The 24,649-nt window shown below is 43.1% G+C and overlaps 1 protein-coding gene across 1 annotated transcript in view; it reads left to right on the top strand.

Moving 5' to 3' along the window:
• Positions 1-24,649, top strand: part of SLC9A2 (solute carrier family 9 member A2) — a 93,436-nt gene that overhangs the window by 37,111 nt on the left and 31,676 nt on the right. The window contains exons 2-3 of the mRNA XM_039223195.1: positions 477-940; positions 7,800-8,050. Of these exons, the coding sequence (XP_039079126.1) occupies positions 477-940; positions 7,800-8,050 (715 nt within the window). The remainder of the gene's footprint in view (positions 1-476; positions 941-7,799; positions 8,051-24,649) is intronic.

Consider the following 24,649-nt stretch of genomic DNA (forward strand, 5'->3'; position numbering starts at 1 on the left):
ACCAGAGGGGACGGCGGTAACCGGAAAGCTGCCATGTGGCGCGGCCACCGTGGCAAGGCCGTGTATCTCTTTGAGCCTAGGTTTCCACATACAGGAATACGTCTCTGCCTCCTCCTTGAAGTTTTTTGAAATGACCTGTCACATTTGAAAATGTGCTGGAAATCACAAAAATCCTTCAAATATAAAACTGCTTGGTCTCCTTTAAGAACACTTAATTGGAACGTAGACAGAGCCGTGCTGTGTATTATGTGTGTATCTCATTCGACTTCTGATGTAAAGTTGAATTTGTGCCTCTGTGGACTTTGTGAATAGTTTTAAGGCGATCATCTGACTTTTACGTCACAATCTGTGAAGCCAATTATGCTGACCTGGGAGGTTTTGAAATACAATCTGTTTGGTTCTAGTAAAGAGAACCGGTATGTCTTCTCTCTGATTCACACACAACCCAAATGCTGTCTTTATTTTCTCCTTCACAGGCTTCCACCTGTATCACAAGCTGCCCACAATAGTGCCCGAGAGCTGCCTCCTTATAATGGTTGGCCTGCTGCTCGGAGGGATTATTTTTGGGGTCGATGAAAAGTCCCCGCCTGCCATGAAGACCGATGTATTTTTCTTGTATCTCCTCCCGCCCATCGTGCTCGACGCAGGCTATTTCATGCCCACTCGCCCATTCTTTGAGAACATTGGCACCATTTTCTGGTATGCCGTGGTAGGGACCCTCTGGAATTCCATTGGCATTGGGGTGTCTTTGTTTGGCATCTGCCAAATCGAAGCCTTCGGCCTGAGTGACATCACTCTGCTCCAGAATCTACTCTTCGGCAGCTTGATCTCAGCCGTGGACCCCGTGGCTGTGCTCGCCGTCTTCGAGAACATTCAGGTCAACGAGCAGCTCTACATCCTGGTCTTCGGAGAGTCCCTGCTGAATGACGCAGTGACGGTGGTGAGTAACAGGTTCCTGCTGTGTCAGTTCCGACACCACTGGTCTGCATTGGTGTCTGATAGTGACGGCTGAGGTGAGACCCTGCACACTCCTACAGCCCTGCGCGTAGGAAGGGCCTGCACTTGGTTTAATGCTGTTATTGCTGTCTTGAAATACCTTGTATGAATTTTTATTGATGGTGGACTCCTTACTTGCTTTTATACAGCGGGCCCCTCATTTTCATTTTGCACTGGGTTGTACAAACTGTGTCGCGGGTCCCTGCTTGTGAGGTTGTGATGGTGCCAGAGGAGCCTAAGAGTAATCATGACCTTTCTATCTCTGAGGGTTTCTCATTTGGCATTTCAAAAAAAATTTTTTTTTAAGTTTATTCACTTATTTTGAGAGAGAGGCAAAGAGAGAGAGAAGATGGGGGAGGGCCAGAGAGAGGAAGAGAGAGAATCCCAAGCAGGTTCCGCACTAACAGGGTGGAGCTTGAACTCACAAACCGTGAGATCGTGACCTGAGCCGAAACCGAGAGTCGAACGCTCAACCGACTGAGCCATCCAGGGAGGGCCCCTCACTTGGCATTTTCAAAAGTGATGGCAGTTGATCAGAATTTAAGGACTTGAGGTCCCAGAATTCTTTGTGAGATGCGATGCAGTCAGTGTATGATCCGTATATTAGAAGTGAAATGACAATATCTGCTCTGCTAAGTATCATTCCATATCTGGGCATGGTTTATTTCTTATTATATGATTTTAGGCCATTTTTTCATTATATACTCACTTTCCATTACCACTCTGCCAGCTTATTTCTGGTCCTTGCCATTTTCCTGCAAGTGGGTATTTATTCCGAAAATCTGAGTTATTTTTTATTCTCACTAATTAGCACATAATTAGAGTCAGAGGCTACGATTCCTAATCGTAATATTAGCTGAATTTACCTCCACCCTGCTTTCTGACCTCAGGCCAAGCATGTAGAAGTGACAAGGAAGCCTCTCCACCTACCCAGCAAAAGGCCTACACAGTGCCCCTCCAGCAGCAAATGACACTCAGGTGTCCCTCTACTGGTAACCCTGTTAGCGAGCACCAGTGAAGCTGTGCTATGTCAGTGACCCCACCGGTCCATGGCGGTGATGGTGAGAGCTCTCAGCTGGCCGTTACCCTTGTGTGGATGCCTACCTTGTGCTTGGGTCCTTATGACAACCCATGTAGTATGTATTTTTTTACATTTGATAGGTAAGAAAGTTGAGGCAGAGAAATATTAAGTTCTTTTAAGTACCTTAAGTAATTTACATTACCTCCTTCATTAGATCCTTTCATTAAAATATTATTCCCGGGGTGCCTGGGTGGCTCAGTCAGCCAAGCGTCTGACTTCGGCTCAGATCATGATCTCCCGGTTCGTGAGTTCGAGCCCCGTGCTGGGCTCTGTGCTGACAGCTGAGTGCCTGGAGCCTGCTTCAGATTCTTTGTCTCTCTCTCTGCCCCTCCCCTGCTCATGCTCTGTCTTTTTCTCTCTCTCTCAAAAATAAACAAACATTTAAAGAAATAATTAAAATTAGGGGCACCTGGGTGGCTCAGTCAGTTAAGCGTCCAACTTTGGCTCAGGTCATGATCTCACGGTTCTTGGGTTCGAGTCCCATATTCAGCTCTGTGCTGACAGCTAGCTCAGAGCCTGGAGCCTGTTTCAGATTCTGCATCTCCCTCTCTCTCTGACCCTATCCCCTCTCCCTCTCAAAAATAAATTAAAAACATTTAAAATAAATAAATAAAATGTTGCTCCTGATTCATTTAAAAGTCGGCATTGAAACGTACATCACTCGCCATTAGCCTATGTTCAGACCCCTGAACTGAGTAAAATGTCATTTTTTAAGGATGTCCTTTAACTTCATGTGGACATTATTAGGTAGAAAGTAATTTGTTAAGGAGGAAATCCCATTTTTTAAATGTTTATTTATTTTGAGAGACAGAGATAGAGAGTGACTAGGGGAGGGGCAGAGAGAGAGGGAGACAGACTCCCAAGCAGGCTCTGCACTGTCAGCGAAGCACCTGATGTGGGGCTTGAACTCATAAACTGTAGATCATGACCTGAGCCAAACTCAGGAGTCAGAGGCTCAACTGACTGAGCCACTGAGGTGCCCCAGGAAATCCCATTTTTTTAGTATAGCTGCTGAGATGGGTATTTTAAGGTAGCTAAGTAACAAAATACACTTCATTCATCCCCTTATGAATGACCAGTGATTATTAACATTATAACTAACGGTGACCAGTCATTAACTTACCAATATAAATTGTAACTGGGAAGGTGCCATAACAATGAAGACAGTTTGTAATTTATTGTAATTTCCAGAGGCATCAGGTTTTTCATTGTGACTTGTTTGATGTATACATGTTATCCTTGTTGGGGTAGCTTGCGGACATTTTAATGAGGATTTCTTGGATCTCTTTTGCATTTAGGAAATTTTATAAAGAAATAATAACACCTTGCTGTACTCATTCTAGGGCACTCTGGCAAAGTCAGCTCCTTTTCAGAGCAATACTATACTGCCTTCTCTTCTCTTATAAAATCTGCCATTCAGACAACCCAGTGTCCATTCTTTAAGTTTGTCAAGAATCAGATATGAGGAAACAATCTGGCTAAACCATCATTCAAACTGTGCGAAGGCCCCAGGCTTTCCAAAGGCACATCCTGTGCTTCCTGTCAAGAGGCACCAAGCCATCAAATGTGATTTTTATGGACACAGAGGGAGGGATGACCCAGAAAGGGCAGCAGGCCAAATTGAGGGCATCATTCCAATACAGGAAGGGGGGCAAGGACAGAGAGAGGGCATGGCTGCTCGTTAGATGTGAAAGCCCTTGTTACAAAGCTGACACCTGCAGTTCAGAATGACTGTAGTGGTTTTCCATGAATGAGCCTCCTTCAGGTTATACAACCTGGGCTCCGAGCCCTCAAAGCCGGGGACCCTTACAGCCACACCCGCAGGACAGCAGGGCTTGCCCAGGGGTTTTGACCACCTAAGGCTAAGAATAAATCACCAGGTATTATTTTCACCGAATTGGCTGAAGAGTGGACTGAACTGATGGGTGTTAGGAATGATTAGAACAACGTTGTAAAGAGGTATCATTTTGCCTCCTAGTCAAGTCCCCTCAGAGAACAGAAGTGGAGATGTTTTATGGAAGATTCTTTGACATTTACTCTTATCTCTAGGAGAATTTTAAGGAACCCATAGGGTAGGGAAAGGCATGAGAAGTATGAATCCTGCTATGTTCAGTGAAAACGATGAGTCACTAGGGGTTGCAACTAGAAGGGTATAGATTAAACAGAAAGAACTCATGTCACAAATGTAGTCCGGCAGATGAGTAAAATTAGAGGTCAGTGCAGTTAAATCCTTCCCCAAATCACGGTGGCTTCAATACTGAGGTAGCAGAGTTGAGGGGAGAAAACCTACCATGTAAGTGTCCCCATGCAAAGAGGAACTGATGATCCGCACATTGCCGTCAAACGGTGCCCTTGTCTGAGGCTCTGGTAGATTGGAATGAGCTGGTGAAATGACAGCCGAAGGAACAAAGGTGAGATCTTTAAATGGGAATTTTGTGCTTCCCGTTATGGTAAATATTTTAGGAAAACTTCGCCAAACTTTCCTGATGAGGCAGAGATGGCTCGGGCCCTCAGTTACCAGATCATTCCTGCCATTCCTAGTAGTTCATAATCCAGTGCCTTGTGCCCATAGAGTAATTTTCAATGATCATTTCTAGAACGTGTTAAAGTACCCACTGAATAATCCAGTACATTTTTCAAGAACACTTAAAGAATTTCCTTCATCTACCATAACAAGGCTTGGTTAGGGAGAGCTGGTTCTTTGGAACGAGATTAGGGATGGGCTGTAATGGCCTGGTCATTATGTGCAGTGTGCTGGAATTTAACTTCAGGAAGCTGGAAGGTAAACAGTAACTACTTGGTACTCATCGTTGCTCTTGCAGATAGCAGAATATATTTGAAATTCCTTATGCGAAAATGATTATTTCTTGTATTTCATATTAGAAAAAGTGACCTGAAAACTACTTTTCTGGGACAGAGCTATTCTGGTAAAGAACTCCATATTTGCGTCTTTATATTGCGTGATTTTCCGAATTACTGCACATTTTAAATCAAAGGTCAGAGTAGATCATTTCTAATTCTTCTACATGTATTTTTGGAGTCTCCTACTCTACCAGCTGAGCTAACAGGGTGCTTATGTACTTTTAAAATCCCAATAATAAGTAGAAAGATTTGAAAATACTCAACTGTCAGATTAGCCCACTACAAAATACAGGCAGCACCTGTATTTCATGAAGTCTTCAAAAGTACGATTGTCAGATTGAGGTCAGCTTTGCCCAGACCAACTAGTGACACAATTGTAGCCATCATATTAATGTATTAATTTGTATATATTATATGTATTATGTATAATATCTATAACATATAAATGTATATAAAATCTCCAAAAGCACTTTTCTACGTAGATTCCCCTGTGATACGCTTGAAGTATTTAACTGGAATGAACTAACTATGGGTTATGGCCAGTGGTAACTAAAAGAATTTTATCTTGTGCTGATCACTAGGTATCAGGTTCAGTGTAAAGCAGGTGGGAGGTTATGGAAAGCTTTCTGGTTGTCAGGGCAACGTCTCTACCGAAGACATTTCCCTGTAACATTGCCCTGGCATCTCAGCAGAATGATCCAACTGGAGCTTCTGCCTGTGTGCAGAAAGAACAATGCCTGTGACTCAGCTTTGTTCTCTGCAAAACCTGAAAAGATATTAAAATCAGGATGTCCCTTGGATGGATTTGATGGATTGAAATGGAGGAAAATTCCTCTGGAAAAAACTGTGACTATATGCTCGCTGTTCCTTAGGAACATGGGCCTGCGCCTCCTTTTGAGGCTTCATGAATGTGCTCAAATTGCAGTCTCAGAGTTCTTGAGTTCAAGCCCCGCGTCGGGCTCTGTAACTGACAGCTTATAGCCTGGAGCCTGCTTCCGATTCTGTGTCTCCCTCTCTCTCTGACCCTCCTCCACTCACACTCAATCTCTCTCTCTCAAAAATAAATAACATTGATTTTTTTTTAAATAATAAAGGAAGTGAGTCTTCTGCTGGCTGTCGGGAGCATATGAGCAAGGGAGAGCTGAGATTTGCTGATGTAGGTGGGAGGCAGGGAGAGCAGAAGCCCTGAAGCCCCAGGCAGAAGTATAGTGACAAAGTGGCTGGGAGAGGGTGTCTATGCAGAGACGGCTGCCCGGGAAACCTACCTCTCCCCTCAGGCAGCAGGTGACCATCACCCCTTCTGTCTTGACTGTTTGTAGACATGGGGTATATATAGCACATCTCTGAACCTGTCTCAGGAAGTGACCGCGGCATGTTGATGCTGATGGAATCCCACGTGCAGCAAGCCTCTGGTTAAAAGTAGGAAGCAGCCACTACTTGAAGTTAGTTTCTTTTTTGGCAAATGATGATAATCTCTCAACATATTCAAATCCTCAGGGGAATGATTTGCTTTTTTTTTTTTTTTTTTTTTCCTCTTCTTCTTAAGTCAGTTCTTGGTGGTATAAGACCAAGTGCTCTTGAGTGGCATAGCTACGATTACGAGAAAAGCTCATTTATTTCTTAGTAATTCGCTGCTTTCTTCAAAGCCAGCAGACATTTATTGTCATATTCCAGGCAGCACGGAAGAAGCAAATGATAATAAGGAATGAGTCTTGACCACAAGGAGTTTATGATCCAGTGGAAAAGAGGGAAAAAATTTCACAAAACCTGTCCTAAAAAAAGGACCTTAAGTGAGATGAAGAGTCGAATAGACTTTTTCCAGATCACACTCCAGTTTGCTGGGTCAGAACCTGACTCATTCTCCCATGGTGGAACCTTGAAAAACTTAACCAGGAAGGTCAGGAGATCTGAATTCTCGTATTGCCTGTGACATTTTGTGTGGCCATGGACAAATGGGTTCAATTTTAGCTTCTCAGAAACTAAATAAGGGTGTAGCACGGCCTGTACTGTAAAAGGCCTTCATCCCAATGCCCTGACAGCCAACTTCCCTGGAGATTCTGGCTGTAAATAATGCCATGAAAAGAAGCAGGGCACCTGCTGGAATAGTTTACTTGCTGGCTTTGTGAAAAATGTGGTAGGGTATAAGCCATCACTTCCGGTTTCATTTGATCCAGGGGCCCTTAGAAACATGTTTGCAAGCATATTCCCTAGCGGACGTGAAGTGCCTGGCATTTTTGAAGCTTAATTAACCTAAGACCTTGGACTGCCTCTTGACTTTGAGAAAGTTCCTTTGGGTCTTATGTTCTAGCAGACGTGCGGAGGGGGAGGGGGCAGAAGGCAGGACCTCAGTGCCCTGGGAAGGGAGATCACTTCAGGTGGCTTACCTGGACTGCCGGATGGGACCCCTTCCGGCAAGAGACCTCGCAAGAGAGCCTCACAAAGTGACTAAACTCACAGCAACACTGACAAGCTTTCTCTGTGGCCTACTACTTCCCCAGCATCAGTAATACAAGCAGGACCTCTTGGATGGCAACCAGGTCTTGTAAAATTATCTTTTAGATGGTATCTTAAAAAATAGCACGTTAGGAGCAAGTCACATCATAATTGTGAAGTCTCCTCTCCCTTGCTTTTAGAAATAACTTGCCTGACCACACCCTTTTACATGGCTTTCTGTTCAAAGCTATTCAACATAATATTGAAACATGAGATCGAGAAATACACTTATTGCCGCTGGTCATCAGGTTGGGTACACAGAAGGAATGTCCGTCCTTGTTGGAAGGCCAGGTGGATTTTTCTGTGGCCACAGGTAAAACGGGGAAATTGGAAGGGGTCTTGACCATGTGCTCTCTTTCTCCCACAGGTCCTGTACAACTTGTTCAAGTCTTTTTGCCAGATGAAAACCATTGAGACCATTGACGTGTTTGCTGGAATTGCAAACTTCTTTGTTGTGGGAATTGGTGGGGTGTTGATTGGCATCTTCCTGGGATTTATAGCGGCATTTACTACTCGGTTCACGCATAACATCCGAGTGATTGAGCCACTCTTTGTCTTCCTGTACAGCTATTTGTCCTATATAACAGCCGAAATGTTTCACCTCTCAGGTATCATGGCGTAAGTATTTAACTCTTTGTTAGAAGCACTTCATGATGACGTTTCATTAAATTGATGTATTCTAAGCCAAGATACTAAGGTTGAATCCATTTTACAAAAGAGGTTTTCTTAAGTTATTTTCAGAAATATTAAAAGCAGATTCTCCTTACTCTTAGCTTCAGAGAAATGAAGACATTCAGCCAAATTCATATTAAAACGATCTGGTGCTAGAATGGAAAACTACTAAAAAATTCTCCCTTGGGTCTTATATGAAATATGACAATAAACTGTTGGGATTGATTACCAGGCACCAAGAATTTTCAGAGTTTGATGCTCACTCAGGGGTTGCTCATGTGGGAGGCTCAAAACTTACTCCAAGGTAAGGTCAGATTGCCCAAACTGCATCTGGAGTTCTGGAATTGCGTATGTATATTCATATGAATAATAGTAGTAGTAGGGAGCCTTTGCTTTGCATGCTCGATTTGATTTGAAATAATAGGTGTAAGTCATTCAAAGCAAAATTCAAAGATATCATCGTGTCATTTTAGCTTAGCTTTTTAAAAAGAGGTATGATTATAAAGTGAGAAATATATACAGCAAGAAGTTCTTTATTAAAGATACAGTTAGTATATCATTCACCCACAAATTCTGAGGGATTTCCTCAAGAAGCCCTGCATGTAGGCTGGAGACGGGTGGTGTTTGGATCGGATTCTAGCCTTCACAGGGTCACTTTGAAGGAGGCTCCTTGTTGAGTGTGGTTGTTTTTGTAGCTTCCAAAAACAAGCCTATTATATTATGGTCACGCCCTATATGGGGTTGGTGAGAAACGCTTAGTAATAGAATGTCTTTATAAGATTTCATTTCGATAAAGATTTATTTACAGCTAGACATGTGCTGGGCTCTATGCTCAGCCCTGCTGCACATTGAGTTTTGTAGACACAGGCCTGGTTCTCAAAGTTTCCTCCTGTGGCCTCATTTAAAGGTTGCTTTGATTAAGGACTATTTGTTTTTCACCTCCTATCACTGCTGCTGTATCGGAAGCAGTTTTGGTTTGTGGTGGAAGAAGTCAGGTGCCTCTCCCCAAGGAGAGTGGAATCCATTATAGTGCAAGCCATGAGGTCTAAAGGCTGTGTGGTTTTCTGTTTCCCAGGGAACCTAAATAAAGCAACATATTAATCCAGTTTGACCCAGTAGTGAAATGTTCTGTATCTTCCTGGTTGCTATTCATATCATTTGTATGACTTCCAGCTTCCTCACTGTTCTCTGACCAGTGTCATTGAAAGTGTGTGATCAGCTAGTTACAAGGTCTCCAAAGAATGATGGGCGTGGGGCTCTGCGTCAAGTGTTCCGGTAGTGTTCTAACAGCAGTTCGTGTCAGAGCCTTGAGTATATTTTGACTACGTGCATAAGTAAAAGTTCTAGAACCCCCACACAATTATCTAAATATGTTTGGCAATTGGCAGGAACTGAGGTGGGAAGATCCAGAGTACGGTGAGGGTTGGGGGGTGGTGCGGATAGTTGACATGTTGGAAGGGCTCGGGGTCCTGGCGCATCTTGCCTAGAAATGTCTGTGAGGCCCAGGGTACACACTGGTCAGTCGGTGCCGCACCAAGGTCCTGACCTCCGGTGAAGATGGGATTATAGGTTTACTTGCTCCGGGAATTGGGAAATCAGGGACAAACAGGGCCACATATCCCTGGCAGATAGCACAGGGAATTCTCTGCGTGGTTTGTTCATGGAAGAAAAAGTCCACCCCCGTTTCCAGCTTCAGCGTGAACGCGTATTTTACAGCTTACTGTACAGAAAGGTCCTTGATTACGTATACACGAATATTGTCATTGCACATGGCACACTAAAATAATAAATTAACTGTTAAATAAGATATTGCAGGAGATTTAAACATTTTTGGATCTGGAATCACCATACACACCCATTACCCGTTGATAGCCAGTGAAGGGACCGATTGATGCTGGACAGTGTTTGTTCTCAGAAGGAATACCCTGTCTTCTAATGTGGGGTAGTGAGTGTGCTATTCGGAACTCGCCTACACGTGATGCTTCTATATGGTGTACCTCATAGATGTGCGTGTCGCCCCTTTGAAAAGTGCACTATGTGCATTTCCCCATTTTAAGTACTGTCTTTACCTTAGGATGTTGGTCCAGGGGATCCACTCTAATGATGCAATTAAAATCACATAACCATGTGCGCTCCTTTTACAGAGCTAGGGACTTTTTCTTCTGCATTTAAATTGCCCTGGGTTTAAGAGCTCCCATCATACTTCATGCTGATTGCACTCTTCTGCCATTTAAAAACAAATTTTAAGGTTAATGGGAGTGAAGGCATGTGCCATGTGGAACATGCTCCGTGATTTCCCTTGTTTGCTTAAGAGAAGCGGGCAGCCCAACAGAAAGGAGAAGAAGCACTGAGGTTAGGCAGCTGGGGCACAGAGAGAAAGGTTAAAGCCCCTCTCAGAATCTGGAAAACAGCGTAGCAAACTGTATCTATCCTGCTAGAGTTTTGCCTGCTTTCCTCCCCCCTCTCCCTCCCCTCCTTCCTTCCAAGTATGGCTCCTTCCTCTCCCTTCCCCTTCTGATTGCCTTTCAGATCCTGTAACCCTCTGTAATTGCACTTTGTCTTGGGTGGGCTATCAGGGTATCAGGCAGCAGCCTGTCCTAGGCTGAGATCTCTCAGTGAGCAGGAAGTTAACACAGAAGTCTGATTAAAAAGAAACATCCTTCCACAGAACAGAAGACTTGAGTCTGGGCTCAAAATGCAGTCTTTTAGGTAGGAAAGCGCTGGGCAGGAATTCAGCGCCTTGGTTTCTTTGGAGAGATGTCAGGGGTGATGGACAGCAGGCATTCAAAAGCTCCCCCTCGCAGCTGTTTATTTTGTCATGGAATTGTGGTGAGATCTGATTTTCACTGACAAGTACGTGAAATAACACAAGGTGGAGTTCTGTCTGTCTTCTGCTCCTCTGTCTTATAGAAGCTATTTGGAGAGCTGACTTCTAGGCATCCCTAGGTCTGGCTTTCCCTTTGTGGTCTCTTCACACTTTCATAAAGCTAATTTAATGTTAAGGAATTAATTATAGTCCTGTCTTCCTGTGTGTTCGGGAGGGTTTTAGCTGCAAATGCTAGGAGGATAGATGAAATTCCTTCTTTCCTGATATTCTTCTGTTCATTTCTACCCTGGAGCAAATCGTCACAGTAGGAAAAGTGCATGTCACGTGCGTGTGTGTTTCACAGGCAGCCCCACAGCACCGCAGCTAGAGTCAAGAGGAAGTTTCCATCATCCCCTGAACCAGGAACTTCATGTCTCAGTGGCGCTAGACATCTTTGAGAATCACGGCACTATAGTAGGGCACATAGAGGGAGCAGAATAGTTATTGACATTAGAAATGCATGTCTTGGTTTGCATGTTTTGGACTTCATGTTCAGCACTGCTGATCTCCCATTGTCCCCTTTGCTTATCCAAAGACACAAACAGATGTCCAAGATGATTCCATAGATCAGATCCACAAAGAAGTGAACTGAAGTAGGACTTTGTTCTCTTCCTGTGGACATCAGGCACCCCTTCCTTCCTTCCTTTCTCTCTTTCTCTCTTTCTCTCTCTCTCTCTTTCTTTCTTTCTTTCTTAAATATTTTATTTATTTATTTATTTATTTATTTATTTATTTATTTATTTGAGAGAGAGAGGGAGTGTGAGCAGGAGAGGGACAGAGAGAGAAGGAGACAGACGATCTGAAGCGGGCTCTGTGCTGACAGACTGACAGCAGTGAGCCCTACATGGGGCTCAGACTCACAAACTGTGAGATCATGACCTGAGCCAAAGTTGGATGCTCAACCGACTGAGCCCCCCAGGCGCCCCTATCAGGCACCTTGTGCCCCCCATGTCCCCTGTGCTCTAGTCAATGAGGTGCTAAAAACACTGTCATGAAGGAGGGGATGGTTAGTCTCCACAGCAGCTTGCAGCTTGCAGGGAAATACTGATTACTTTTTGAGGTGCTCTGGGAATTTAAAAAAATGGCTGAGTCCTCCTTCAGATAGGAGAGTAAGCACCCAGTATTTCTTAGTTAGGTTTTTTCTTTTCCCATGGATTCTTAATTCCTTAATTTTCCTTCTCTTGAGGGTACTTAAAATATTTTCTATTTGCTATTTCAATTATTCTAGCGGTGTTATGGCAAAGTAGGAAAGAGTATTAGTCCTGACTTATGAATGAGTAAACTGAGGCTCAGGTGGTCAAAAACATGGCTCCGGGTGAATTTTTGGATGCTGGGCCTGGACCCTAGGTCTCCAGTTATCAGGCCAGGCCAGTAATGTCCCAGTGTCCACTTCAAAAAAATGCACATTTCTAGGACAATTTTTAAGTGAGATTTTAACAGGGAATTTCCAGAATGATAAGCTCAGAAATGAAGTCTAGGAGTGGGGCAAGTGAGCTGGACTGAGGAGTCACTGCTGAAGATGTGAAGGTCGTGTTCTCTCTCCTCATTTCTCTGCGTATGTATTGGTAATTGTCAACCTTTTCAAGCTTTGAGAAACATAGGAAAGCATGCCTTTGTTTGCCATTTTAGAGCTTCCATCCTGGTTCCTCTTGATTTGCCCGCCATCGGTAGCATTTAGGAGACCATCTCTTTAAGATACAGTCGTATGGAATCATGGACCAGTGTGCCAGAATATTCCTGTTTATAGAACAGTCATGTATTCTGCTCTTCTCCAAATAATGGGGAAGAAAGAACATAGGACTTTGCAGGACATTCATAAAAGCTTACATATGAACTTATATACGTGTATTTGTGTGTATATGTAAGACAGGCTCCTTTTATTTATTTTTCCTAGACCTGTTTCATGTTTACTGAATGTTTTGCTTAGTGTAAGAATGTGACTTGGAGCTTTAATAAATCAATCTGGGTAATGCAGCCAGAATAAATACTTGTCTGCCTGCAAGTAATCTGTTACTGCACACTGTGGCCTGGCCCCCAAGCAAATCCAGTGGGTCTTAAAGCCTGTCTAAACAGAGAGCAAGCAGATCACATCAGCTTATTTCTAGTTTGAACTTCAGACTCCACATCCAACGCTCATACTTTTCCCTGCACACACTCAAAGAAGAAACGGCCTTTAAGAAGAGTGTGTGTTGCATAAGAATTGACTTAATCCTACAGCCGGCACTTCGAGTCGGTTATTGGTTTCAGTGCAGCCCAGCTAGAACTCTTGAGGCATCACAGGTGAAGAATGGGTGGCGGATGCTCTAAGGACAGGCCTGGGTCGTGGAGCCCTGTGGCTTCTGTGCACGTGTCCCGGAACATACGTGTACCCCCTCCTTCTGTCTTCTCTAAGCAGTGTTGTTTTATAGCGGTTTCAAACTCCATATCACTCTAATATTTTGGAGTGTAGACATGGACAGAAACTTATTCTGGGGTGCCTGAGTGGCTCAGTTGGTTAAGTGTCTGATTTTGGCTCAGGTCATGATCTCATGGTCCTTGGGTTTGCACCCCACATCAGGCTCTGTGCTGACAGCTCGGATCCTAGAGCCTGCTTTGAATTCTGTGTTGCCCTCTCTCTGCCCCTCCCCCACTCACACTGTTTTTCTGTCTCTCAAAAATAAATGTTAAAGCAAAAAAAGAAACTTATTCTAAATAAGTAAGGTCTAGCTATAGTCACCCTGCTGTACACTAGATCCCATAACTTACTCATCTTATAAGGGAAGTTTGTACACTTGGACCACCTTCATTTCTCTCACTCCCTTCACCTGCTCCCCAACCTCCCCACTCCCCGCTTCTGTTAACTGCCAGTCTCCTCTCTATTTCTATGACCTTGGTTTTTTTCAGTCCCACACATGAGTGAGATCATGCAGTACTTGTCCAGAGTAGTGTAAGTGATTCATGAACTTACTTGGATTTATTTTTATGGTTTAAACTGTTTGATGAAAGAGTCAAAGTGATGAACCACAGAGCTTGCTTGGTTTTTTGGAAGAAGGAACAGAACCACTGGGGTGTCACATTTTCCCTGGGTGCTGTCCAGCGTGGTGACCATCAGCCACAGGTGGCTTTTTGAACACTTAAAATGTGGCTAGTCTAGGGGCACCTGGGCGGCTTAGTGGGTTAAGCGTACGACTTCGGCTCAGGTCTTGATCTCATAGTCTGTGGGTTCGAGCCCCGTATCAGGGTCTGTGCTGACAGCTCAGAGCCTGAAGCCTGCTTCAGATTCTGTGTCTCCCTCTCTCTCTGCCCCTCTCCTACTCGCTTCTGTCTCTGTCTCTCAAAATAAAAATAAAAGACATAATTTTTTTTTAATGTGGCTAGTCTAAGTTGAGATGTGCTCTGAGTTTAAAATATATACCAGATTTTTAAAATTTAGTAGGAAAAGATTGTAGAAACTCTCATTAATGATTTTTATATTGATTTCATGTTAAAGTGCCAATAAGTAATATAAATAATTGTTGAATTAAATGAATATATTATGAAAATTAATCTCACCAGTTTCTTTTTACATTTTGAAAATATTTATTTTTGAGAGAGAATATGCCCATGAATGGGGAGGGGCGGGGGGTGCAGAGGATCTGAATCGGACTCTGCATTGACATCAAAGCCTGATATGGGGTTCGAACTCACGAACCATGAGATCATGACCTGAGCTGAAGTGTGACACTTAACCTGCTGAGCCACCCATATGCCTCTCTTTTTACATGTTTAATCACGGCTACTTTAAAAAGACACAGATTGGTTGTATTATATTTCTATTAGATAACACTGTTCTATAGTGTTCAGTGTTAGTCTTTGCTATTTGGATATTTGAAGACTTGTTAAAATATATTTTTCTTCCATCTGATAAAATAAAAAAACAGGGCAAGAAAAGATGGAGAAAAAAACCCAGAAATACATTCCCTTCATGGATGTTAATCATGCTGTTTATAAAGAACATTTCTTTGAGAATAAGGAAGGTCTGAAAGTAAGAGGAATAACCAAAGAGATGGCGGAGAGTTCTCCTGAGGTGGCTTGTGATGATTAAGAAGTCAAATTAGGGGCGCCTGAGTTGGTTAAGTATCCAGCTTCTGCTCAGGTCATGATCTCACAGTTCATGGGTTCAAGCCTCACATTGGGCTCGGTGCTGACAGCTTAGAGCCTGGAGCCTGCTTCTGATCCCATCTCTCCCTCTCTCTCTGCCCCTCCCCTGCTTGCTGTCTCTCTCTCTCTCTCTCTCCCTCTATTTCTCTCTCTCAAAATAAATAAACATTAAAAAAATTTTTTTAAGAAGTCAAATTAAAGCCACTGCGAGAAAAGGAAAAATGTTTCCCCAAGATCCACACTTAGGGCTTTGATATAAACTCCTCACAACATGGCTAAGGGGAGTCCCTGAGGAAGAGTCATCAGAGCATTAGGAATGAGCAAATTCCACTAAAACGGATTCCCCAGGGTTGGGTATTTTAACAATTTTCGCAAAGTAAAAGCATAGTATTCAGTGTTCAGAATAATATAATGTATTTTACTGCCTCGTCTTCTTATAAGTAAAAACATTAAAAACATTAGCATAATCCTCTGTGTGGGGAGTATCAATCACAGTTCTCAAGCCCTGGAGTTCTCAACTACGAGAGTGGTATATGATTCGGTCACACAGTTTGTAATTGGGCATTTTCAGGTAGGTAAGAAGGCAGGAAATGACATGGGGCTATTTCGCAGTAGCTGTCACAGTGAATGCCACCATACATGTGTTTCATTTTGTGAGATGCATCTTACGGATTTCTTTTTTAAGAACAGATGACTACAGTAATAGAATTTGAGGCCTTCATTCCTCACTGAAGGGCTTTGGTGGCTCCTTGGGTGTGTCATTTCCAAGCACCTTTATTTTAGGGAACACTGTTGGTGTTTGCCTGCTCCATGTAAGTTACATGGAACTTTAACAATTGGCTCTTACGTTAAGACCCCATTTCCTGAGATCTCTGATGAAGATAGGTTCTCGATAGTAACCAGTAACCGGGTAATACTGGTGTTACTATTACTTTGCTCTTTGAACGGTTTCTTAACTCTTGTTTGTGTTTCTGTAAAAATAGTCACAGCACCGTGTCGCTAGGTTACTCTTGGTCCAGAGCACGCTACTTCCAAGTGGTACTTTCCTCTTCCATTCTCTTGGGTATTGGTAAATTGCCCAAATAAGGCTCACATTATTTCCTAGTAATCTGTGAGCCAAAATGCAAACACAAGATTGTAAATCAGAAATGTAAGTGGTGTATGATTGCCGAGAAGGAATTGCCTTCTCTGTTTTCATCTCTGTGAAGATGAAAATGTTTGCAGGAAACCGATGCTGAAAGGAAGCATGCGGTAACTCCCAGCTAGTACTGGTGAGTAGGACACCGGCCTTTGGCCACATGGCTGCAATCAGTGTCCCATTCCCTCTGTGAGGGAATTCAGCAATGGGAGTCAATGTGTGCTCTTTCAAGAACAAGATAGGCACCCTAAGGAAAACCTGTCTCTCACCTTGCATAACAAACCTTCATGGACTTGTTAGCCAGTTGTCTGTGGGGGGAAGGAAGCTAGCCTGGAATGAACCCAGGGGCTTCCTCTGTTGGTACCTTTGCCATGGAGCAGCTGTGAGCAGCTCCTCTTGATGCTCTTGTGTTTTCTGTCAGTGTGCCCTGTCCCTCTGTCACCACTTCCCTTACATCAATCAGACATGAGGGTGTTTCTTGGTGTTCCCAGGGGATCTGGAAAAGTGGCCAAGATTCTTTTTCCCACTTGCACCCCGCAGTTAATCCCTGGCTATTTAAGGTAAATAGAGTCACTTGGGGTCCTTGTAAGCAGGAGCCCAGCTCAGACAGTAGAGGGAAGCTCTGTGTAATCAAGGGAAACCCAGATCAAACCAAATTATTGGTTACTCAGTGAAACCAAAATCAAACCAGATTTATTGGCTCATGTCAATCAATTCTTGGTGAGGGCAGGTGTAGATTTGGCTTTGGGGTGATAGGACCCCAGGCCAGAACCGCCTCTCTCTTTCTCATCTTCCTCTGTGTGATGGCTTCCTTCTGATAGGCCAGCCATCTCTAAAACATCAAGCAGGGATTGCAGACAGACTGGGCTTTATATCTCTGCAACTCTTACCACTTCAGGGAGTTCTACTCTGCCAGCTCCTATTAGAAGAAATTTCAAAACAAGGACTGTGATTGGGTCAGACTGTGTCACATGACCAGTCCTGTCGGGGGAGAAGCACTGGAAGAAGGTGGTGAAGTTAAACTTAATTTCAGTGCGACCCGCCTCTCAGTCTGTATTGACTACAAGTTGTCCAGGAAAGCTCACTCCTTTGTAGTAACGTATAGTGAGGGTGGGACCGGTGACCTATTGAGTTGAAGCTTCAGTGATGAAGAGAAGGGCATTATATGCTGAGGGTGATGCGTAGGGGAGAATGTGAAGGTGAAAAGCTCTGCTGCATCCAGAGCATGGAATCCCGGGGTGATGGGAAAAGTGATGGATGCTTGGTCTTGCCCTGTTTTGTGTGCTGTAGGCTGTTGGGAACCTTTGGAGTCTTTGAGCAAAGAGGTGACACACTGTTTCTGCTTGATGGTGAAGATGGAGTGCCTCTAAAGCTTTCTTATGCCATCACACATCAAACTAATAGTATTTTCATAGCACTTGGAGGATGCAAGCCAGTAGAGAGTCGTGGCCTCAGGCTCACGGGATGCCCCCCAAGGCAGAGGATTCGCCGTCTGGATGTCTGGGCAGGAGGAGAGGAAACAGCTTCTGACAGTAGAGTGAAGGTGCCTAGGCAGAGGTTTGCCAGGACAAGAATGTGTGCAGACTCTTATGTGCTAGTCCAGGCAAGAGAAGATAGAACCTACACCCAGAACCAAGTAATGGAAACTGGGAGAAGGGAAGGCGAAAATAGGTGGTAAAGTTTAATTCCGTCTTCACGTCTCACATTGGCCCTTAGTTTCACTCCTCAATAAAATTGTAAATAACATGATTCAAGTTTCAGCCCCTTTTCTCATTCATTCTGACTCCCCTGAACCCTCTGCCTGTAACTCCTCCTGCTTTCCTCAAACTTTGATGTACTTAGGAATCACCTGGAAAGGTTGTCTTGCGTATACAGAGTCCCAGGCCCCAGCCAGAGATCTGATTCTGTAGGTCTGGGATGGGGCCCAGGCATTTGCATTTGTACAAGGCTTTGTAGTCATTACATATACTTTTATATACTATAAATACTATATATACTATGTGTGTGTGTATATATATGTATACTATATTTAAGCGATACTTATACACTATATATACTTTGACACAAGACCTTTGTTACCACTCCCCAACCACAATCACTGGACTCTGTGGGTCCCTGGATGCCTTGTGTGTCACTACGCTATTGACAATGAACTGTGATTTTTTGTGTGTCTTCACAAAGTCATGACTGCTCTAAGTGTCAGTGAGTGACCTATAAACATTAGTTGACTTGAGTTTGAAGCCTATAAAGGAGAAGAAACACAAGATGTGGTAAATCCATGAAATGGGTAAGACTACATGAATAATCAGGTATTTATAATAGTTTACTTTTCTTTGCTATTTTAAGAAAGATTGTTCAGTTCTTATGCTTGGATCCTTCTTTAAAAACAAATTTTGTTGCATTTTCTCATATGTCAAACTCTCTCTTTTGGTTGTCAGGTTTCGTAGAAGAGGCAATCCATTATATGGTAAATTCATGCCCTGGAATAATTAATTTACCTCACATGAGTGAGTACTTTATTCTGAGAACATACAGTGTACCCTGAGTCACCACGAGACCTGGCTTTAGTCAATACAGAGAAAGCTTTTTAATTGTCCTTTGTCACTGCTAATGCTTGACACTGATTAGTGGAGTATGCTTTCATATCTGGCAAAGTCTTTGTTGAGAATATACAGCTATTATTTGGACTGTAGTTTTCTACAATTGGATCCTTACCTTTTAAGTTCACACACAGAGATAGAATAGGAGCAAAAGAATTTTGCAACATTCTTTTTACCTGTCTAACTCAAATAAGCAGTTCAGATTACAGAAAAAGTCTCCTAATCTGGGAGTGGAAATTAGAGAATTGACTACTCTTCAGAAACATAAAAGTGGGGCGCCTGGGTGGCTCTGTTGGTTAAGCATCCAGCTCTTGATCTCAGCTTAGGTCATGTCACAGTTTGTGATATCGAGCCCCGTGTCTGGCTCTGCCTGGACAGCATGGAGCTTGAGATTCTCTCTCTTCTTCTGTCTCTTTCTGCCCTTCTCCCACTTCTGCTCCTGCACTCATTCTCTCTCTCACACTCTCTCTCTCTCTTTTTTTTTTTTAAATGTTTTATTTATTTCTAGGAGAGAGAGAGACAGTGCTAGCAGGGGAGGGTCAGAGAGAGAGGGAGTCACAGACTGAAACAGCCTCCAGGCTCTGAGCCGGCAGTCAGCACAGAGCCTGATGTGGGGCCGAACCCACGAACCACGAGATCACGACCCAAGCGAAAGTCGGACGTCCAACCGACTAAGCCACCCAGGCGCCCCTCTCACTCTCTCTCTCAAATAAACCTTTAAAAAAGTAAAAGCACTTGTATTTATAGACTGAATTTACTGAGGCATGGCATCACCATATGCATGTAAACACAGGCTATGCATTTCGTATTGATGCTGGTCCCTTTTGTTCTACAGATCACAGCCATCTAAATAAAGGTTCTGGACTTTCATTAAACTAAGCTCAGTCAGGATTATTTGAACATGAAACTCAGTACCATAGCATGCAGTGAACCGTGGTAAGCGTGGATGAATGCTAGCCCTGCTTTCTCAAAGTCTTCATTCTGGTAGAAGGAAATGAGCATACGTGGAAGAATGGCTTCTTGGACTGCTGGGTTGCAGTCTGGTAGTACAGAAAAAAGGATTTGTTGGAGTTTTCTATTCAGAAATAGTCCAATGACAGGTTCTCTAAATACAAAATCTGTTCCCCCCTGCCCCCCCAAGAGACTCTGTTGAGATAGTATTAGCTGGCCTGAATTTCACGTATGCTGTATTTAGCATGATTTAGTGATGAAGAAAACCTCAGTTGCTGGTGAATGGAAAAACCACTAATTATAGTCCTTTAGCTTCTCCGTCTCTAAATTGGTGATAATCACCATACATTTATGTTAAAATGTAACATGAGGTAAGGTAATAACAAAGCAGGAAACACTAGTGAATTCTATACATACCTTACCTCCATGTGGCCCCACCGAATAGAAGCCGACACCTGTCAAAACACAGACACGCTTGGGGATATTGTATGGGCCGGGTAGGTGCTATGATGGATTTTACAAACCAAATGACAGACGTTGTAGGAAATCAGTTGACTCCAGCCTCTAGGTTCATGCCCCTCCAAATCTGGTCTCTGCATTTCCTTCAGAGTTCTGCTAAAACACAGAATCTGTGCACACCACACCACCATCTCTATGAACAACTCATCCCTGTATCCACAGTAGTCATTGATTTGAAACATATTAATGACCTGCTGGACACTGTGAAACATTGATGACACTTTTTTTTTTTTTTTTTTTTTTTTTAATCATGAAACTGCCAGTTGGGTTGGGGAAATAGGCATTAATTATATGACCAAAGATATGATCTCTCATTTTTTCTCCCTCCACCCTCTGGAATAAAGTTGAAACTCCTAAGCATAACATATAACCAAGTCACTTATTATCTGGTCCTTCATGCCTTTCTTTTAACATTGTCATCTCTGACTAATCGGATTGTTCCCTGTTCCCTGAATATGTCAACCTGATTGTTTTCTGTTTGTTTGCTTCTTGGTTTTGGGTTTTTTGGTTGGTTTTTTTGTTTTTTGTTTTTGTTTTTTTTTTGTTTGTTTCTTTTGTTTTGGCCTCTTCTCTTGCTTGGCTTCTTCCTGCTTGATGAGCTCTTTGCGTAGCCATGGAGATATTGCTCAAATGTCTCCTCCTTTGTGACAGATACAGTGATTTCCTTCCCTGCACTCCCAAAGCCTCATTTCCAGTCCCCATATCTGGCACTTGCGCTGTTGTGTCACGATGCTATTTTTGTGTGATCCTTTCTCCCCTGAGACTAGGAACCTTTGAAAATAGAAGCTGTGTCTTACTTGCTTTTATCTTCATAGACCCTAGCACAGAACTTGACCCAGAGTAGATGCTAAGATGTTGGTTGATATTAACTTGTTCTTCATAATCATATTAGCTAGCTATGGAGACTAGGAAAGATAATGTGCATGGGAAGGGGGGGGTGACTCAGTGACACAGGCTAATAAAAGTAAGGTTCTATTGCAAATTCTAAAGGCCAATGGTTTTATATTTGAAGGACCTTCAGAGTTAAGAGATTCAACTAGAATTTTCTAAAATGAGTGTCTAGGTTATTATTTTGAACTAAGTTTTTTTTTTTTAATGTTTATCTTTGAGAGACAGAGAGAGACAGAGCATGAGTGGGGGAGGGGCAGAGAGAGAGGGAGACAGAGAATCCAAAGCAGGCTCCAGGCTCTGAGCTGTCAGCACAGAGCCTGACACAGGGCTTGAAATTAAGAGCTGCAAAAAACTTAAGACCTGAGCCGAAGTCCAATGCTCAACCAACTGAGCCACCCAGGCACCTCTATTTAGGTTATTATTTTGGTGTGGATATTATCTATCACTCTGATGCTCAGAAGGAGGGCAAGAAGACAGGGATTTCAGCCCTGAAATCCTCATGTGTTCCCATGCTGATGGGGGAAGAAATCTTAGTTCTCTGTAAGTACATTGCTACTGTGATATGCTTTGACATGACCCTGTACCCAAGGACACTCTGGCCACACCCTTCAGACCCAGTGAGGCTGAAGACAGTCAGACACCAGACTGTAACATTACCACCTCGTAAGTTTCTTGTGCTGCTTTTAGAAAAATGATGAAGATGCAAGTTTAAGGTGCCTAGACTGTCAGCTGCGGATGACGGTTTTTGCAGAGAGGAGAGGAGGTTTCTATTCTTCTCTATCGCTTGGGGACTGTATTGTGTTTGCTTCCCTAATTGGTAGTTTTGTGTACTTGCGAGATGATTGCATTGAGGTGGTTTGACTTCAGGTCGGAGTGCAGCACAACAAAAAACCTCTTTGCAATGAAAACACCACTTGGCCTTTGCCTGAGAAGCCGTGCGCATTAAGCTGTACATGACAGAGCAGAAGAGGGACATTTGGAACTTTTGTCCCCAGCCTGTAGGGTGCATCTATGTTGTAGACATGCCCACACTTCCTGAATGGGGACCTAATGGAGGCTGAAGCCTCTGATACCCGCCAGGGCCGTTCTTCTGCAAGTGTCTCACTGTGCTGGTAGGAGACGGCATTAAGTTACAGTGACGTGTCTGGCAGACATGAGCATCACCGGGGTGTCGTGTTAAGGACACAAAGCAATGGAAATGGATACCGCAGGCATTCATGTAAAATTCATTTATTTTTTTAATTCTTACACCAAAGCTGTATTTTCCAATAATCTCCAAATTGAATTTTTATTAAATTGCTCACATAATGAACTGGAGATAATCCTTTACCTGTAGATGGTTTACATTTTGCCCAGTAACTGGCGGGAATGCGATCTTAGAGGGAAATGTTTACCATATTCACAAAAACAATATTCTCCAGCCTTTTAAAAATCACTTTTTGAATGATTAAAATCTAATGCCAGGAGGGAGAGAGGGAAATAGGGGTAGTATGAAAAATGTAGGGATTTCAACTCTACAGCTGATGTTTTATTTTAAAAAATAAAGTGATTAGAAAGCTGGGCAGTAAGTACTTTGGTGTTTATTCTGTATATTTGTCTCTAAGCTTAAATGCTTTATAATAAAATCATTTTGAAGCACGCTTTGCATAGCATTAGAGAATTTCAGGAAGTAATAGAACCATTATAATTTGTTTTTGTTACAAATTTTCAACTTGACAGCATTGAATAAATGCTCATTAGTTTGTATTGCTGTATATATGTCTTTTTTTATTATAAAATATAGTATGCATTAGTTTTTTTTTAATCTAAAAATATTTTAGTGTTTGTTTTTTGAGAGAGAGACAGAATGTGAGTAGGGGAGGGGCAGGAGAGAGGGAGACACAGGATTCGAAGCAGGCTCCAGGCTCTGAGCTGTCAACACAGAGCCCAAAGCAGGGCTTGAACTCACAAACCACAAGATCATGACCATAAGTCGGTCGCTTAACTGACTGAGCTACCCAGGCACCTCTATTATGCTTTAGATTCTTAATCAGCTTAATCTGGCTTTTGCCTTCATTACTTTATATTGGGTAAATCTTACTTTTTGATGTCCAGTTAAAGAGAAACTAAAATATGGAAGACAAGATGTTCAGCAGCATAGTTAACAAATGGCTTCTGTTCCCTGGGGGGCTAGGGAGATGCCCTGTAGACTTGCTCAGAGAGATGCCACTTACCATTTCCTTCTCATCTGGCTCTCTCGCCTGCTGGTGGAGGTTCCAGCCTTTTATTCAAATTAGCGTGGCTGAGCTTCTGTTAGCTTCTGTCACCAAGCACACTTGAGCAACGGCCATGCTCATGCGGGAACACGCCCATGGCTGTGGCCACCACACATGGGAGGTGATCTGCTCAATGATGCCCCCTTGAAGATTCTCATCCCCAGACTCTCCTTGCAAATAAGTTCCATGGGAGAAGGGACTTTGCAGGTGTGATTAAGGTAGAGCCTTGAGATGGGGAGATGACACTGGATTGTCTGGGTAGTCAGATCTAATCACAATGATACTAAGAAGGTCGTGGGAAGGTCAGAGTCAGAAGGACATGTGGCCAAGGAGGCAGAGGCTGGCATGACTGGCTCATGAGTCCAGACCTGGGAGTGGCCTCCAGAAACTAGAAAAAGTAATGAACAGTCTCCCTTAGAGCCTCCAGAAGGAGTATAACCCTATCAGTGCCTCGACTTCAGCCCAGTGAGAGTGGTTTTTGACTGCTGACCACTGGAAGCCTAACATGATGAATCTGTGTCGTTGTTGCTAAGTTCTGGCTGATTTCTTACAGAGCCATACAGAGCTAATATAGAGGAGCTTATACTTGAGAAAGGTGAGCCAGGGCTTCAGAGAGGACTAAGACCTCTTCCCAGTCGGAAGTAACAGGGCTCCCTGGGAACAAGGGTGACATCCTCGACAGTGCTGGCTTTGAGTCAGACTGCCTGAGTAACAATCCTGGCACCACCATTTATTAGCAGTGTCGTCTTGAATAAGAGGGCCTCTGTCTGCCTTTGTTCTCTCATCTGTAAAATGGGAATGATAAGAGAACTTGCTTCAGAAGCTTGTAAAGAGGCTAACTGACCTAATCCATACAGAGAGTTTGCATAGCACCTGGCACAGAGCAGGGGTGCTATAAAGTTGCTTATTATTACACAAGCCTTCAGCTATTTCAAAGGCTTTGCTATGTGTTTGTGGTTGCTGAATTTTATTAGCTTATTTAGTAAGGTACTCTTTTCTTTCAGGAACCACATGAATTATGCATGCCTCCCACATATGAATCTAAAAGAAGTACCCACTCGTTCTGGGGACAGTGACATTGTAGCTAAATGCATGGTTCTTGACCTGATGGGGTCTTTGTTTTCTTTTAATAGGGGCACAAAAAATATATACATGGTTTTTTTTGTGTGTGTAAAAAACAGGTCTTTTTCTTGCAATGAAATACAT

Source organism: Hyaena hyaena, unplaced genomic scaffold, assembly GCF_003009895.1.
Source record: "Hyaena hyaena isolate Hyena2069 unplaced genomic scaffold, ASM300989v1 scaffold_1287, whole genome shotgun sequence".
Lineage (NCBI taxonomy): Eukaryota > Metazoa > Chordata > Mammalia > Carnivora > Hyaenidae > Hyaena > Hyaena hyaena.